Consider the following 13759-nt stretch of genomic DNA (forward strand, 5'->3'; position numbering starts at 1 on the left):
TACTGACTTTAGTTCCTGAGCCCTGATTGAAATGAAGTATTGAGCATTTTCTTTTTTGTTCTTGTTCTGGCATTTGGATACCCCAAAGGAGTGGGTATTCACTGACCAGTAGTCTGGCCAGTGCTTTGATTTTCTTCAACCGTAGAAGAGCAAACCTCAAAGCCAGAGATTTTTGATTCAGTTTGTATTTTCTCTATTAGTTAAGAAGATCAGCTAATTCTTATCACCATCTGGCCCAGTCTTAGTGGGAGAGAATGGGGCACATTCAAAATCTAAATTAACTTATTTTAGTAAATTATTTGCTTATTTTAAAAGAATTGAAAGTTTAAGCCCAAGAGATTGTACAGATGCTAGAAAATCCAGAGTAGCACACACAAAATGTTGGAAAACTTAGTCCAGCGAGTTGAAATGTTGGATTTTGTTAGCTTTATGATCTTCATTAAAATGTTTTGAACTGAAAAGCAAAAGTTATTTTCACAGATGTTGAATATTTTAATCATTTCATCATTAATCAAACTGTTTCACAAATTGCCTCCCAATATATGTAATCTTTCATACATGTCCTTAACAATGCTTTTTCTGTACTTTTGTATAAAAATGCTCAGTGATTTTTATTTGTGTTTTATTTTAACAGTCTCCACAAGCCCCTAACTTTTCAGATATGGAAGCTGTACCTATTTTGCTTAACAATGTGAAAGCTGGACCTCCAGAGGTCTTGCTGTCCACTGATCACTATCAAACACAAACTGAGCCGGTGGACTTGTCTATTAACAAAGCCAGGACATCTCCAACAGCTGTATCATCAACACGTTCCTCACCCAGCTCAGTGACAACAACCTCAATCCCTTCAATGTCCTCTTGCTCTCCTCGATTGACTTCATCCCCATCTGTGATAACCTCAGTGACTTCATCAACAGGAATGTCTACAGTATTAACGCCGGGCTCCGTTGTGGCATCTTCCCCGGGTGTCGGGGGCCAACAGTACTTGCACATAATCCACCCAATGCCACCTTCAAATGCAATGAACTTTCCGTCCAATAAACTGCATCGCATTCCAGTGGTTGTACAATCCGTTCCTGTGGTATACACAGCTATGAGGTCACAGAGGAACTCTACCATCGTACTGCCAATGCTAGAAGATGGGCGGAGTCAAATGAAAGGTAAGTGGGTAGAAGTAATGCATCTGTTAAGGCAGGAATGCTATCCTGATATAATGGGAGATCCCTGCAAAGTCCAACGCAAATAAACTTTCAGCCAGCTCCCAGTTGAAGGCATTTGAATATTGAATCTTTGCTTTACCATACATGTGCATACAATTTGTCTTTATCCAAAATCCTTTCAATTTTTTCCATCATCATTCCCTCTGTAATTTGTCTACATGTATGGCATTCCCCTGTTAGGAGAAACGAGCAACACAAAGTAAAGAAGGATGTAGTATTTTCAGCTTACTTGCAACCCATTAGCCTCACACTCCCATCTCCCCTACCACTAACTGATAAATATCTCTCTAAGGCACTATTTAAATTGCAGCACTGCGGTGAAGGCTTTTTTTTTCGTGGCGTGCTTAGTTATTTGGATTGTTCAACCTGTATCTGGCATTTCTTTCCTCTTGATTGGTCTCTCCCAGGATCTTTGGCCACCAATTGGAATACTTCTGGGGATTCTGACCTCCATCTTGGCTGTTCCTGATGTCCCTGACTTCATTCTCACCACTTCTGGGGCTCTACAGTTGTCCAAACAATCCCAAACTCCAGGCATTTTTTTTTATTACTGTAGAACCCAGCAATCTAACCATTTATATCCTTGGATAGAAACAGCGAGCTGCAATTCTCCAAGGGATATGTGTTCAAGGAAGGTTCTGAGGTGAAACATTCCATGGATATGATCTAATATTGTGATTTAAGTGTTTTGTTTAAACTAAACAAAATATTTGTTAGTTTACAATGTTTCTCTCCCTAGAAGTTCTTCTTTATTGGCTCTAATTAATAGAATTAAATAATTACCCACTTTTCTCTGTCCTTACTGCAATTAAACCACAGTTATTTTTTGTGTGTAGTTTCCAGCAGTTTTGGGTAGAAAGTGAAAAATTGTAATTTATTACTCTCCATCCAGGAATTTTTTTTTTTGCAATGTGTCTAGTTCTTTCCAACCATTCCCTGGATTATCAAAGCACAATATTATTGAGGTGAATTCATAACCAGTCAGCCTTGGCGTATCACGCCATTTAGTACTTTATTTTTCTGCTTTGAATTGATAATGTGCCACAACAGTTGTGATTCGACTGTTGGTAATTTGACTTTTGTTCTTGCATTATTGATTTGAGGAGGCAGTCAGAGTTGTTCAAAATGAATTTCTTATCAAGGTACATATATCTCACCATATACAACCCAGAGATTCATTTGCTTGCGGGCATACTCAGTAAATCGTAATAGAATCTATGAAAGACCGCAGCCAACAGGAAGGAACAAACAACGAATGTGGAAAAGATAACACAATGTGCAAATACGAAAGGAAAACAAAATAATAATGAATAAATAAGCAATAAATATCGAGAACATGAGATGAAGAGTAAGAGAAAGTGAGTTCATAGATTGTGGGAACAGTTCAGTGCTGGGGCAAGTAAACTGGGTGCGTTATCTCCACTGTAAAGAAGAATGCAAGCAATACATTCCAACTAGATACTGGTTTATTAGTACTACTGTTGTTGTTTAATCTGAATTGTGATTATGGATTGACCAAATAGGCATATTTGACTAGAAATTGGGTCCTTCTTATTTTGTACTTTGCTGTGTTTAGCCTCAAATTGAAATGAGAGAGCATCCCAAGTGTCTGAGAGCTTGATGAAAATTTATTTTTAATATATTGTTCGCTGTTGAGTGTTAGGAACGGAGCAGATCTCAATGGCAATTGTCTGCAAAGATCACAGCAGCTGTTGCTAGGAAACATGAGAAGTGTGGCACAGCCTTAAAAGTCTCTAAGACAGACAGCACAGTTCAGGAAAGGTGATCATAGAAAGCATAAGGAAAAGGGATAATTGTCTTAAGTGTGTATAGTCGCATTCCTTACACTTTACCATCCCCATGCACAGTGATTGCCCACACTAAGCAGCAAGGCCAATGGCTTACAAGTTTGCAGAGATTGCAGTATACAAGTGCTGTGAACGGCCATTATAATTATTGTGTGACCCAGCAATGAGCTCCAACTGAAGTGACAAAGTAAGTATGCATAAAGAGAGCAAGACATTGAGTACTCTCAATTCAACTTGCTGAGGTCTTTGCTTCTTGTTTCACAAAGGGTTGTATATGAAGGCAACAGTCTGCTTGCTGTTGCTCTAGTTTCATTCACTAAGGCAGAAGAGAGCATCTTGTGTGTCAATGGTGACATCCTGTGAATGATTGATACAGGAAAGTAGCAACCTTCTCAGGTAAACCTAGCCCAGCAGTGACTGTTCCAATTTCCCAACAGCTGAGACTTTCACCAAAGATGGATGTAAAATATCTGTAACAGCTTCTATGCACAGTCTAATTTACGTCTGTCCATTTTCCCAGTGTGCACTAAAAAAAGCAAATGTTAGAATTTCTAAGCAAGATGACGTACCAGTTATTGGATTCAGCAAAAAAGCAAACCACAATTTGTATTGATAGTTTGTGCTTTTGAGTAGAGAAATTAATACATACAACTGAAGTTCAAAGTTCAATTTACTATCAGAGTGCATACATATCACCACATACAACCCTGAGATTCTTTTTCTGTGGGCGTACTTAGCAAATCTATAGAACAGTAACTGTAAACAGGATCAGTGGACAGCAAACTGTGCAAATGCAAATATAAATAAATAACAATAAATGAGGAGCATGAAATACCAAGATAAAGAGTCCTTAAACTGAGACCATCGGTTGTGGGAACACCAGAAGTAGAATGAGTATTCAAGAGCCTGATGGTTGAGGGATAGTAACTGCTATTGAACCTGGTGGTGCAAGTCCTGAGGCACCTGTACCCTCTACCTGATGGCAACAGTGGAAAAAAAGGAGCATGGCCTTTGTGGTGAGGATCTTTGATGCATGCTGCTTTTCTACAACAACGTTTCATGTAGATATGCTCAGTGCTTGGAAGGTTTTTACCCGTGATGTACTGGGCTGAATCCACTACCTTTTGTAGGAATTTCTGCTCAAAAGCATTGGTGTTCCCATACCAGGCCGTAATGCAGCCAGTCAACACACTTTCCACCACACACCTATAGAAGTTTGCCAAGGTTTTTGCTGACATACCGAATCTCTGCAGACCCCTGAGGATTTAGAGGCGTTGTCGTGCTTTCTTTGCAATTACAGTTGTGTGATGGGTCCAGGACAGGTCCACTGAAAGAGTAACACCCAGAAATTTAAAGTTACTGACCCTCTTCATTTCTGATCCTCTGATGATTGCTGGCTCATGTACTTCTGGTTTCCCTCTCCTGACATCTACAATCAGTTCCTTTGTCTTACTGACATTGTGAGAGGTGGTTGTTATTACACCACTCAGCCAAATTTTCAATCTCCTACCTGTATGCTAATTCATCTGCACTGGCTTCATATAGCCCACAACAGTAGCATCATCAGCAAACTAGTATCAAGAATTGAAGTAGCATGATTGGATTTTAGTCACTTGACCATAAGGTAAATAAAAGATGGCCATTTGCCACCTTTATGCTGGGACAATAACCATTTCACTTTTGGCTGAATATTCTGCTGTGTTAAACTTCCATGTTGCATGTGGAAACAAACCTGTGGAAACCAAATCTGAGTGTTTGTTTAAAAAAAAAGGACTGAAATAAATAACAAATAATTGTTATAGAACCTGATTATGCACTGTAATGATTGAAAAGATGTACAGACTTTGAACTCTGAAGCTTGAAGTAGCCTAAAATGTCAACAGATTAATTCCAGAAACATAGAGGAGAGTAAAAGAAATGAGAGAACCTAAGTATGAGTAAATGTATTCTAAACAGTCAGTTTTGATATTGATTAACTGGAGGTATAAACAGTATATTCATCTTTTTTCACATCACAGTACATGTTTAATGTAGCATAAATTGTTAAAAGCTTAATTTAAAGTAAAAATTCCAAGTATTTTACCTCTCATATTCACATATTAAAAGTAATTTCAAATCTAATGCAGGAGGCCAGCTGGTGGCGCAGTGAGATCAGCACCAGACTCCGGACCGAAGGTTCCTGACTTCGAGTCCAGGTTGGGCCACCCCCAAGCACGCTTTCCATCCGTTCCGGGTTGAGTGTCGAGCTAGCCACTCAGCCTCGTAAAAAATACAAGGGTCGAGACCAGAAGGTTCATGACGTGACCCGGTTAATCCTGACCCCACGTGCCAGACAAGAATGGCTGAATGTCTGGTACGACACGCTTAAAAAAAATCTAATGCAAGAGATTCTGCAGATGCCGAAATTCTTGAGCAGCACAAAATGTTGGAGTAACTCAGCAGATCAGGCAGCATCCATAGAGGGAAAGAAACTGTCACTATTTCATGTTCAGACTCTTCATCAGGACTGGAAAGGAAGTGAGCAGGAGCCACAATAAGGTGGTGTGGGTTGAGGGGTAGGAGTACGAGCTGGCAGATAATAGGTGAGAGGGAATGTGGGTGGGGTGAATGGAAATGATGTGAAACCCCCCCCCACACACATCCTTCCCTCTCAGCTGATCCCACCTATCACCTGCCAGCTTCTACTCATCCCACTCCCCCCGCCCCCCCCCGCATTACTTTATTCTGGCTTCAGTTCTCTTCCTTTCCAGTGCTGATGAAAGGTCTCACCCAGAAATGTCGCTGTTCATTACCTCCTATAGACGCCGCCTGACCTGCTGAGTTCCTTCAGCATTTTGTGTGTGCTACTCAGAGTTTTATTACAATGCAGATTTACAAATCACTTGCAGTTACTGAAATATTCATACTTAAATTTCACAGTTGTAATTGGCAGCAATGAAGTGTTAGCCATTCTGGGAATGAAGCCAACCTAACTTCTGGAGAAGTAGTTTCCAAAAGCTCAAGTGCATCTAGCATTACCTCCAGACAGATGGAGAGCCGACAGACACTGGGAGGGCAGTGAGCGGTGGAACAGGTATTGCAATAAGCTTTTAGGAAGGGGATGGGGGAACAAATAATGGAAGAAAGGGGGCAGCCACTAACATAGCCCACCTCTCACCTACAGCAGAAGACACCAAGTCACATCCACATTGGTTTACTGGGTGGTTGATGATTTCTGGTTAGCAAAAAGAGAAGTTGCCCAAGGCTGCAGTGTAAACACTCCAGCACTAGAGACTTAAAGATAATAAAGATGGCTATGAATAATGCATGCTTCAGACAGCTGGAAGAATAACTAGAGGATCAAGCTGTTGATTCTGCTGGCCCATAAGCAGATACCCATTCTATGCAGTTTGTTAATAGTGCCAGTTAGAGCTACTCCATGGCTTCTTATTCATTTTGACAGAACAATGCCATTGATTCCCTTCCACCATGGCTGACGATTACTCTAGAGCCTGACAGCACAGAGCTTCTTCCCACAGATTCTGTCTTCCACGATTTCATGTGTAACTCAAACACTTACTTCTGACAATATTCTGCTTTCCTGTGGGTTCTTTATCCCTCGGACAAGCAGATCCTATTTAAATCAGAGTATCAACTTGCTCCAAATGGGGCTCTAGGGGGAAAATTACCCAAGTCTCATCGTTGCAGTCTTACAATCACAATGAGAGGGGATAGAATAAAATAGATCATATAGATAGCCAAGATCAGCATTATCAGCTGGACCTTACAACTCGTGTTCTCAGTATTATTTATTTATTTATCTACCTCTCGGGTTTGATGCTTTTCTTTGAACAGATTCCATGGTTTTCATTGTTTTATGCCTGTCTCTGGGAAGATAAATCTCAGGGTTGTATACTGAACGCATACTTTGATAATAAATGTACCTTGAAGCCTTATTATTTTTGTATTTGTACAGTTTGTCATCTTTTGCACATTGTTTTCTTCAGTTTTTATTTGTGGTTTTTTCATTGATTCTTTTGTATTTCTTTGTTCTACTGTGAATTCCTGCAAGAAAATTAATCTCAGCGTAATATATGATGGCGTACACATAATTTGAACTTTGAACTTCAAAGAGCTGCTTGCAAAAGAGAAGAATGAGGCCTGAACATTTGGTTGGGATCTATTTCATTGGAGTATGATGCAGTTCCCACTGAATGCCATCTTTCAGCTAGTTCTAAATGATGTTATTAAAATTTGTCAAAAATTGGAAACTCGCTTGGTGATTTCCAATCTGTGAAGGATAGACTTACCTTGTGTTGTTCTTGTGTTCTGCAGTTACCAGTAGGTTGTGCCAGCTTTTAAAGTATTGATTGTCATATTCAGTGGAGTTTTTGGACAGCCACTCTGTGTCTATGTAGTATAAGCCTGCAATGTGGTCCTCTCCAACACTGTGCACTGTGTATCTGTCTTATCTGTGCTACTCAGTAATTGTGTTCACCTCTATCATGCTACCTCTCAGCCTTCTTCTCTTCAGAAAAGCAGGCCCAGTTCATCCAATACATCTGATAACTGAAGTCCTCCAATCCAGGTAGCTTCCTTGACAACAGGAATTCTGCAGATGCTGGAAATTCAAGCAACACACATCAAAGTTGCTGGTGAACGCAGCAGGCCAGGCAGCATCTCTAGGAAGAGGTACAGTTGACGTTTCAGGCCGAGGCCCTTCGTCAGGACTAACTGAAGGAAGAGTTAGTAAGAGATTTGAAAGTGGGAGGGGGAGATCGAAAATGATAGGAGAAGACAGGAGGGGGAGGGATGGAGCCAAGAGCTGGACAGGTGATTGGCAAAGGGGATATCAGAGGATCATGGGACAGGAGGCCCAGGGAGAAAGACAAGGGGGGGGGGGACTAGAGGATGGGCAAGGGGTATAGTCAGAAGGACAGAGGGAGAAAAAGGAGAGAGAGAGAAAGAATGTGTGTATAAAAATAAGTAACAGATGGGGTACGAGGGGGAGGTGGGGCATTAGCAGAAGTTAGAGAAGTCAATGTTCATGCCATCAGGTTGGAGGCTACCCAGACAGAATACAAGGTGTTGTTCCTCCAACCTGAGTGTGGCTTTATCTTTACAGTAGAGGAGGCCGTGGATAGACATGTCAGAATGGGAATGGGATGTGGAATTAAAATGTGTGGCCGCTGGGAAATCCTGCTTTCTCTGGCGGACAGAGCGTAGGTGTTCAGCAAAGCGGTCTCCCAGTCTGCGTTGGGTCTCGCCAATATATATAGAAGGCCACATCGGAAGCACCGGACGCAGTATATCACCCCAGTCGACTCACAGGTGAAGTGTTGCCTCACCTGGAAGGACTGTCTGGGGCCCTGAATGGTGGTAAGGGAGGAAGTGTAAGGGCATGTGTAGCACTTGTTCTGCTTGCAAGGATAAGTGCCAGGAGGGAGATCAGTGGGGAGGGATGGGGGGGACGAATGGACAAGGGAGTCACGTAGGGAGCGATCCCTGCGGAAAGCAGAGAGGCAGGGGGAGGGAAAGATGTGCTTAGTGGTGGGATCCCGTTGGAGGTGGTGGAAGTTATGGAGAATAATATGTTGGACCCGGAGGCTGGTGGGGTGGTAGGTGAGGACCAGGGGAACCCTATTCCTAGTGGGGTGGCGGGAGGATGGAGTGAGAGCAGATGTGCGTGAAATGGGGGAAGATGCGTTTGATAGCACAGTTGATGGTGGGGGAAGGGAAGCCCCTTTCTTTTGAAAAAAAGGACATCTCCCTCGTCCTGGAATGAAAAGCCTCATCCTGAGAGCAGATGCGGCGGAGACGGAGGAATTGCGAGAAGAGGATGGCATTTTTGCAAGAGACAGGGTGAGAAGAGGAATAGTCCAGGTAGCTGTGAGAGTCCGTAGGCTTATTGTAGACATCAATGGATAAGCTGTCTCCAGAGATAGAGACAGAAAGGTCTAGAAAGGGGAGGGAGGTGTCGGAAATGGACCAGGTAAACTTGAGGGCAGGGTGAAAGTTGGAGGCAAAGTTAAAGTTAACGAGCTCAGCATGCATGCAGGAAGCAGCGCCAATGCAGTCGTCGATGTAGCGAAGGAAAAGTGGGGGACAGATACCAGAACAGGTACGGAACATAGATTATTCCACAAAGCCAACAAAAAGGCAGGCATAGCTAGGACCAATACGGGTGCCCATAGCTACACCTTTAGTTTGGAGGAAGTGGGAGGAGCCAAAGGAGAAATTATTAAGAGTAAGGACTAATTCCACTAGACGGAGCAGAGCGGTGGTAGAGAGGAACTGATTAGGTCTGGAATCCAAAAGGAAGCAGAGAGCTTTGAGACCTTCCTTTGAGAGTTCCCCCTCCCCCTCTCAAATCTCTTACTAACTCTTTCTTCAGCTAGTCCTGACAAAGGGTCTTGGCCCGAAACGTCGACTGTACCTCTTCCTAGAAATGCTGCCTGGCCTGCTGCGCTCACCAGCAACTTTGATGTGTGTAGCCTCTGACAATCTTTTCTACAATCTTTAGCCAAAATACATCCTTCGCCAAAGAGCAGTGGATGTGTGGAATTTGTTGCCACAGGCAGCTGTGGAGGGAAGTCATCGAGTATATTTGAGGCAGAGGCTGATAGATTTTTGATTAGTCGGCACATGAAGGGATGCGGGGAGAAGGTGAAAGATTAGGGCTGGAAGGGAAATGGATCAGCCTTGATGAAATGGTGGAGCGGAGTCAATGGACCAAGTGTCCTAATTCTGCTCTTATTTCTTATGATCTTATGGTGCAGTGACTAGAACTGTACACAGTAGTCCAAGTGTAGCCTAATCAACGTGTTGAACAACTGTAACATAACATTCTAACTCTTACACTTAGCTGTGAATTAATACTTTGCCTCATGCATGCATATGTCGTGACCACATACAACGTTTGTATATTGAACAGGTAAAAGGCTGCAGTAAAAGTGTAACAAAGTGATAAATACAAGTGGAATGGGGCACGCCAAATTTTTTCAATCACTGTTTCAAATAATTAAACTCTAGCACACACAGAGTGTACAGATACAGAGCACAAATTTAATACCACATTCGAATTTGGAAAGGAGGGCAACTTTCGATGTGACATTTGTCACCTCTGCAGCTTGTTGAGAAGCTGCAGAGTTATGAGTTATGCAGAGTCCTGACGAAGGGTCTCGGCCCAAAACATCGACTGTACCTCTTCCTAGAGATGCTGCCCTGGCCTGCTGCGTTCACCAGCAACTTTGATGGGTGTTGCTTGAATTTCCAGCATCTGCAGAATTCTTCGTGTTAGTGTTATGACCTTGTTATCTAGTTATGACCTTGGAGATCATACAGTCACTGTTACGATGGATGTGCCTTATTGGTCTAAATAGGATGTTAAAGAATTCAGGTTGACAGCAGTGTTATAAAAAATGATCATTGCAAAGTATCTTCAAATATTATGTGCTGGATTTTTTTTTCTGTTTATAAGAAAAGACTGGAGGTGCTTATCTGTGTTAATCTTTGTGGATTTGTATGAAGGAGAACAATATGGAGAAAAGGATGGGGAGATATGTACAGACAGATTGACAGGGGTGAGATAGAGAAATGAGATGCATAAGTACATGGCAAGATTTGGAATAGAAGGAGAGAAGATAAAGTGAAAGAGAAATAGGAATAAAGAGTGGTGGAGGGAGAGGATATTGTACATGAAGAGTGATGGATCTAAGGAGATTGATCCAGATTGAGGGAGAGAGATAGTGATGGATGAAGAGAAAGGGATAAAGAGTGTGTGTGTGTGTGGGGGGGGGGGTGGAGGAGAACAGAATCGGGGAGAAGAAGAGCAGGTAGTGATGGTGAAGAGGATACAGGGGAGAGGGAGCTACGGACTGGTGGATGAAAATGAAGATACAGATGAAGAATGATGGAAGTAGGAAGAGGGCAGAACGTAAATAAAAGTGAGTGGGTAGAGAGAGAAGTAAGATCTCAACAGAAAGACAGTCTGAGCAAAATGAAAATTTGAGAGTATGAGAGAGAAAGGAACAAGAGGAGAGGCATAAAGTGTAAGAGTGAAAAGTAAATAAAGGAAGAAATAGTTTTTTTTAGGAAGAGGAAGTTGGTGAGCATGTAAGTAGAGAGCGGTATGTTGAATTATATTCAACAGTAATTTTTAAATAGTTTCTAATGTAAGAACATGTTCAGCACAACTTTGTGGACCGAAGGGCCTGTATTGTGCTGTAGGTTTTCTATGTTACTATAGTACAGATTGTATTTAAATAAAAAGAAAGATTAAGATAGGATGGAAAATTGCTTTTATCTGTTAGTTTTTGTCATACCCACAGCTACAGAAATCCAAATTGCTTGAAGAAATGTGTGCCTTGAGAGCTAGAAACTTGAAACCACACTATTCCATTAAGAGTTCAAAGTAGAGAATGCTGGAACAGCTTTCCAATTTTGAATCAACAGCAAATATAATTCAAGTATTTCTCTCACATTAGCTGCCATCTCCTGGATTAAGTATTACTTTCTGACTTTTCCTGGCCATTGGCTAATACATCCAACAATAAGAAACATAACCCCGAATGGTTGTCAGTGCCAAATCTCAATTGGGGGCAAACCAGTTAACATAAAACAGAATAGTATGGCACAGTACAGGCCCTTCGGCCCACAATGTTGTGCCGACCCTCAAACCCTGCCTCCCATATAACACCCCACCTTAAATTCCTCCATATACCTGTCTTATAGTCTCTTAAACTTCACTAGTGTATCTACCTCCACCACTGACACAGGCAGTGCATTCCATGCACCAACCACTGAGTAAAAAAACCTTCCTCTAATATCCCCCTTGAACTTCCCACCCCTTACCTTAAAGCCATGTCCTCTTGTATTGAGCAGTGGTGCCCTGGGGAAGAGGCATTGGCTATCCACTATCTATCCCTCTTATTATCTTGTACACCTCTATCATGTCTCCTTTCATCCTCCTTCTCTCCAAAGATTAAAGCCCTAGCTCCCTTAATCTCTGATCATAATGCATACTCTCTAAACCAGGCAGCATCCTGGTAAATCTCCTCTGTACCCTTTCCAATGCTTCCTCATCCTTCCTATAGTGAGGCGACCAGAAATGGACACAGTACTCCAAGTGTAGCCTAACCAGTGTTCTGTAGAGCTGCATCATTACATCGCGACTCTTAACTCTATCCCTTGACTTATGAAAGCAAACACCCCATTAGCTTTAACTACCCTATCCACTTGTGAGGCAACTTTGAGGGATCTGTGAACATGTACCCCCAGATTCCTCTGCTCCTCCACACTACCAAGTATCCTGCCATTTACTTTATACTCTGCCTTGGAGTTTGTCCTTCCAAAGTGTACCACCTCACACTTCTCAGCCCACTTCTGCATCCTATCAATGTCTCTCTGCAATCTTTGACAATCCTCTACACTATCTACAACACCACCAACCTTTGTGTCATCCGCAAACTTGCCAACCCACCCTTCTACCCCCACATCCAGGTCATTAATAAAAATCACAAAAAGTAGAGGTCCCAGAACAGATCCTTGTGGGACACCACAAGTCACAATCCTCCAATCTGAATGTATTCCCTCCACCACGACCCTCTGCCTTCTGCAGGCAAGCCAATTCTGAATCCACCTGGCCAAACTTCCCTGGATCCCATGCCTTCTGATTTTCTGAATAAGCTTACCATGTGGAACCTTGTCAAATGCCTTACTAAAATCCATATAGATCACATTCACTGCACTACCCTCATCTATATGCCTGGTCATCACCTCAAAGAACTCGATCAGGCTTGTTAGACATGATCTGCCCTTACAAAGCTATGCTGACTGTCCCTGATCAGACCATGATTCTATAAATGCCCAGAGATCCTGTCTCTAAGAATCTTTTCCAACAGCTTTCCCACCACAGACGTAAGGCTCACTGGTCTGTAATTACCTGGACTATCCCTACTACCTTTTTTGAACAAGGGGACAACATTCACCTCCCTCCAATCCTCCGGTACCATTCCAGTGGACAACGAGAACATAAAGATCCTAGCCAGAGGCTCAGCAATCTCTTCCCTCACCTTGTGGAGCAGCCTGGGGAATATTCCGTCAGGCCCCGGGGACTTATCCGCCCTAATGTATTTTAATAACTCCAGCACCTCTCCCTTAGTATCAATATGCTCCAGAACATCAACCTCACTCATATTGTCCTCACTATCATCAAGTTCCCTCTCATTGGTGAATACTGAAGAGAAGTATTCATTGAGGACCTCGCTCACTTCCACAGCCTCCAGGCACATCTTCCCACCTTTATCTCTAATCAGTCCTACCTTCACTCCTGTCATCCTTTTTTTCTTCACATAATTGAAGAATGCCTTGGGGTTTTCCTTTACCCTACTCGCCAAGGCCTTCTCATGCCCCCTTCTTGCTCTTCTCAGCCCCTTAAGCTCCTTTCTTGCTTCCCTATATTCCTCAATAGACCCATCTGATCTTCACTTCCTAAACCTCATGTATGCTGCCTTCTTCCACCTGACTAGATTTTCCACCTCACTTGTCACCCATGGTTCCTTCACCCTACCATTCTTTATCTTCCTCCTCACTGGGACAAATTTATCCCTAAACATCGACCACATATCCATAGTACATTTCCCTGCAAAAGCATCATCCCAATTCACACCCGCAAGTTCTAGCCTTATAGCCTCATAATTTGCCCTTCCCCAATTAAAAATTTTCTTGGCCTCTCTGATTCTATCCTTTTCC

At 42.4% G+C, this 13759-nt stretch overlaps 1 protein-coding gene across 3 annotated transcripts in view; it reads left to right on the forward strand.

Moving 5' to 3' along the window:
- LOC140198006 (Krueppel-like factor 12) overlaps positions 1–13759 on the forward strand; it is a 304097-nt gene that overhangs the window by 189213 nt on the left and 101125 nt on the right. For all 3 annotated transcript variants that reach the window (XM_072258789.1, XM_072258791.1, XM_072258790.1), the window contains one exon: positions 635–1160. In XM_072258789.1, coding sequence (XP_072114890.1) covers positions 635–1160 — 526 coding nt within the window. The remainder of the gene's footprint in view (positions 1–634; positions 1161–13759) is intronic.

This window comes from Mobula birostris, chromosome 5 (assembly GCF_030028105.1).
Source record: "Mobula birostris isolate sMobBir1 chromosome 5, sMobBir1.hap1, whole genome shotgun sequence".
In the NCBI taxonomy this organism is placed as follows: Eukaryota; Metazoa; Chordata; class Chondrichthyes; order Myliobatiformes; family Myliobatidae; genus Mobula; species Mobula birostris.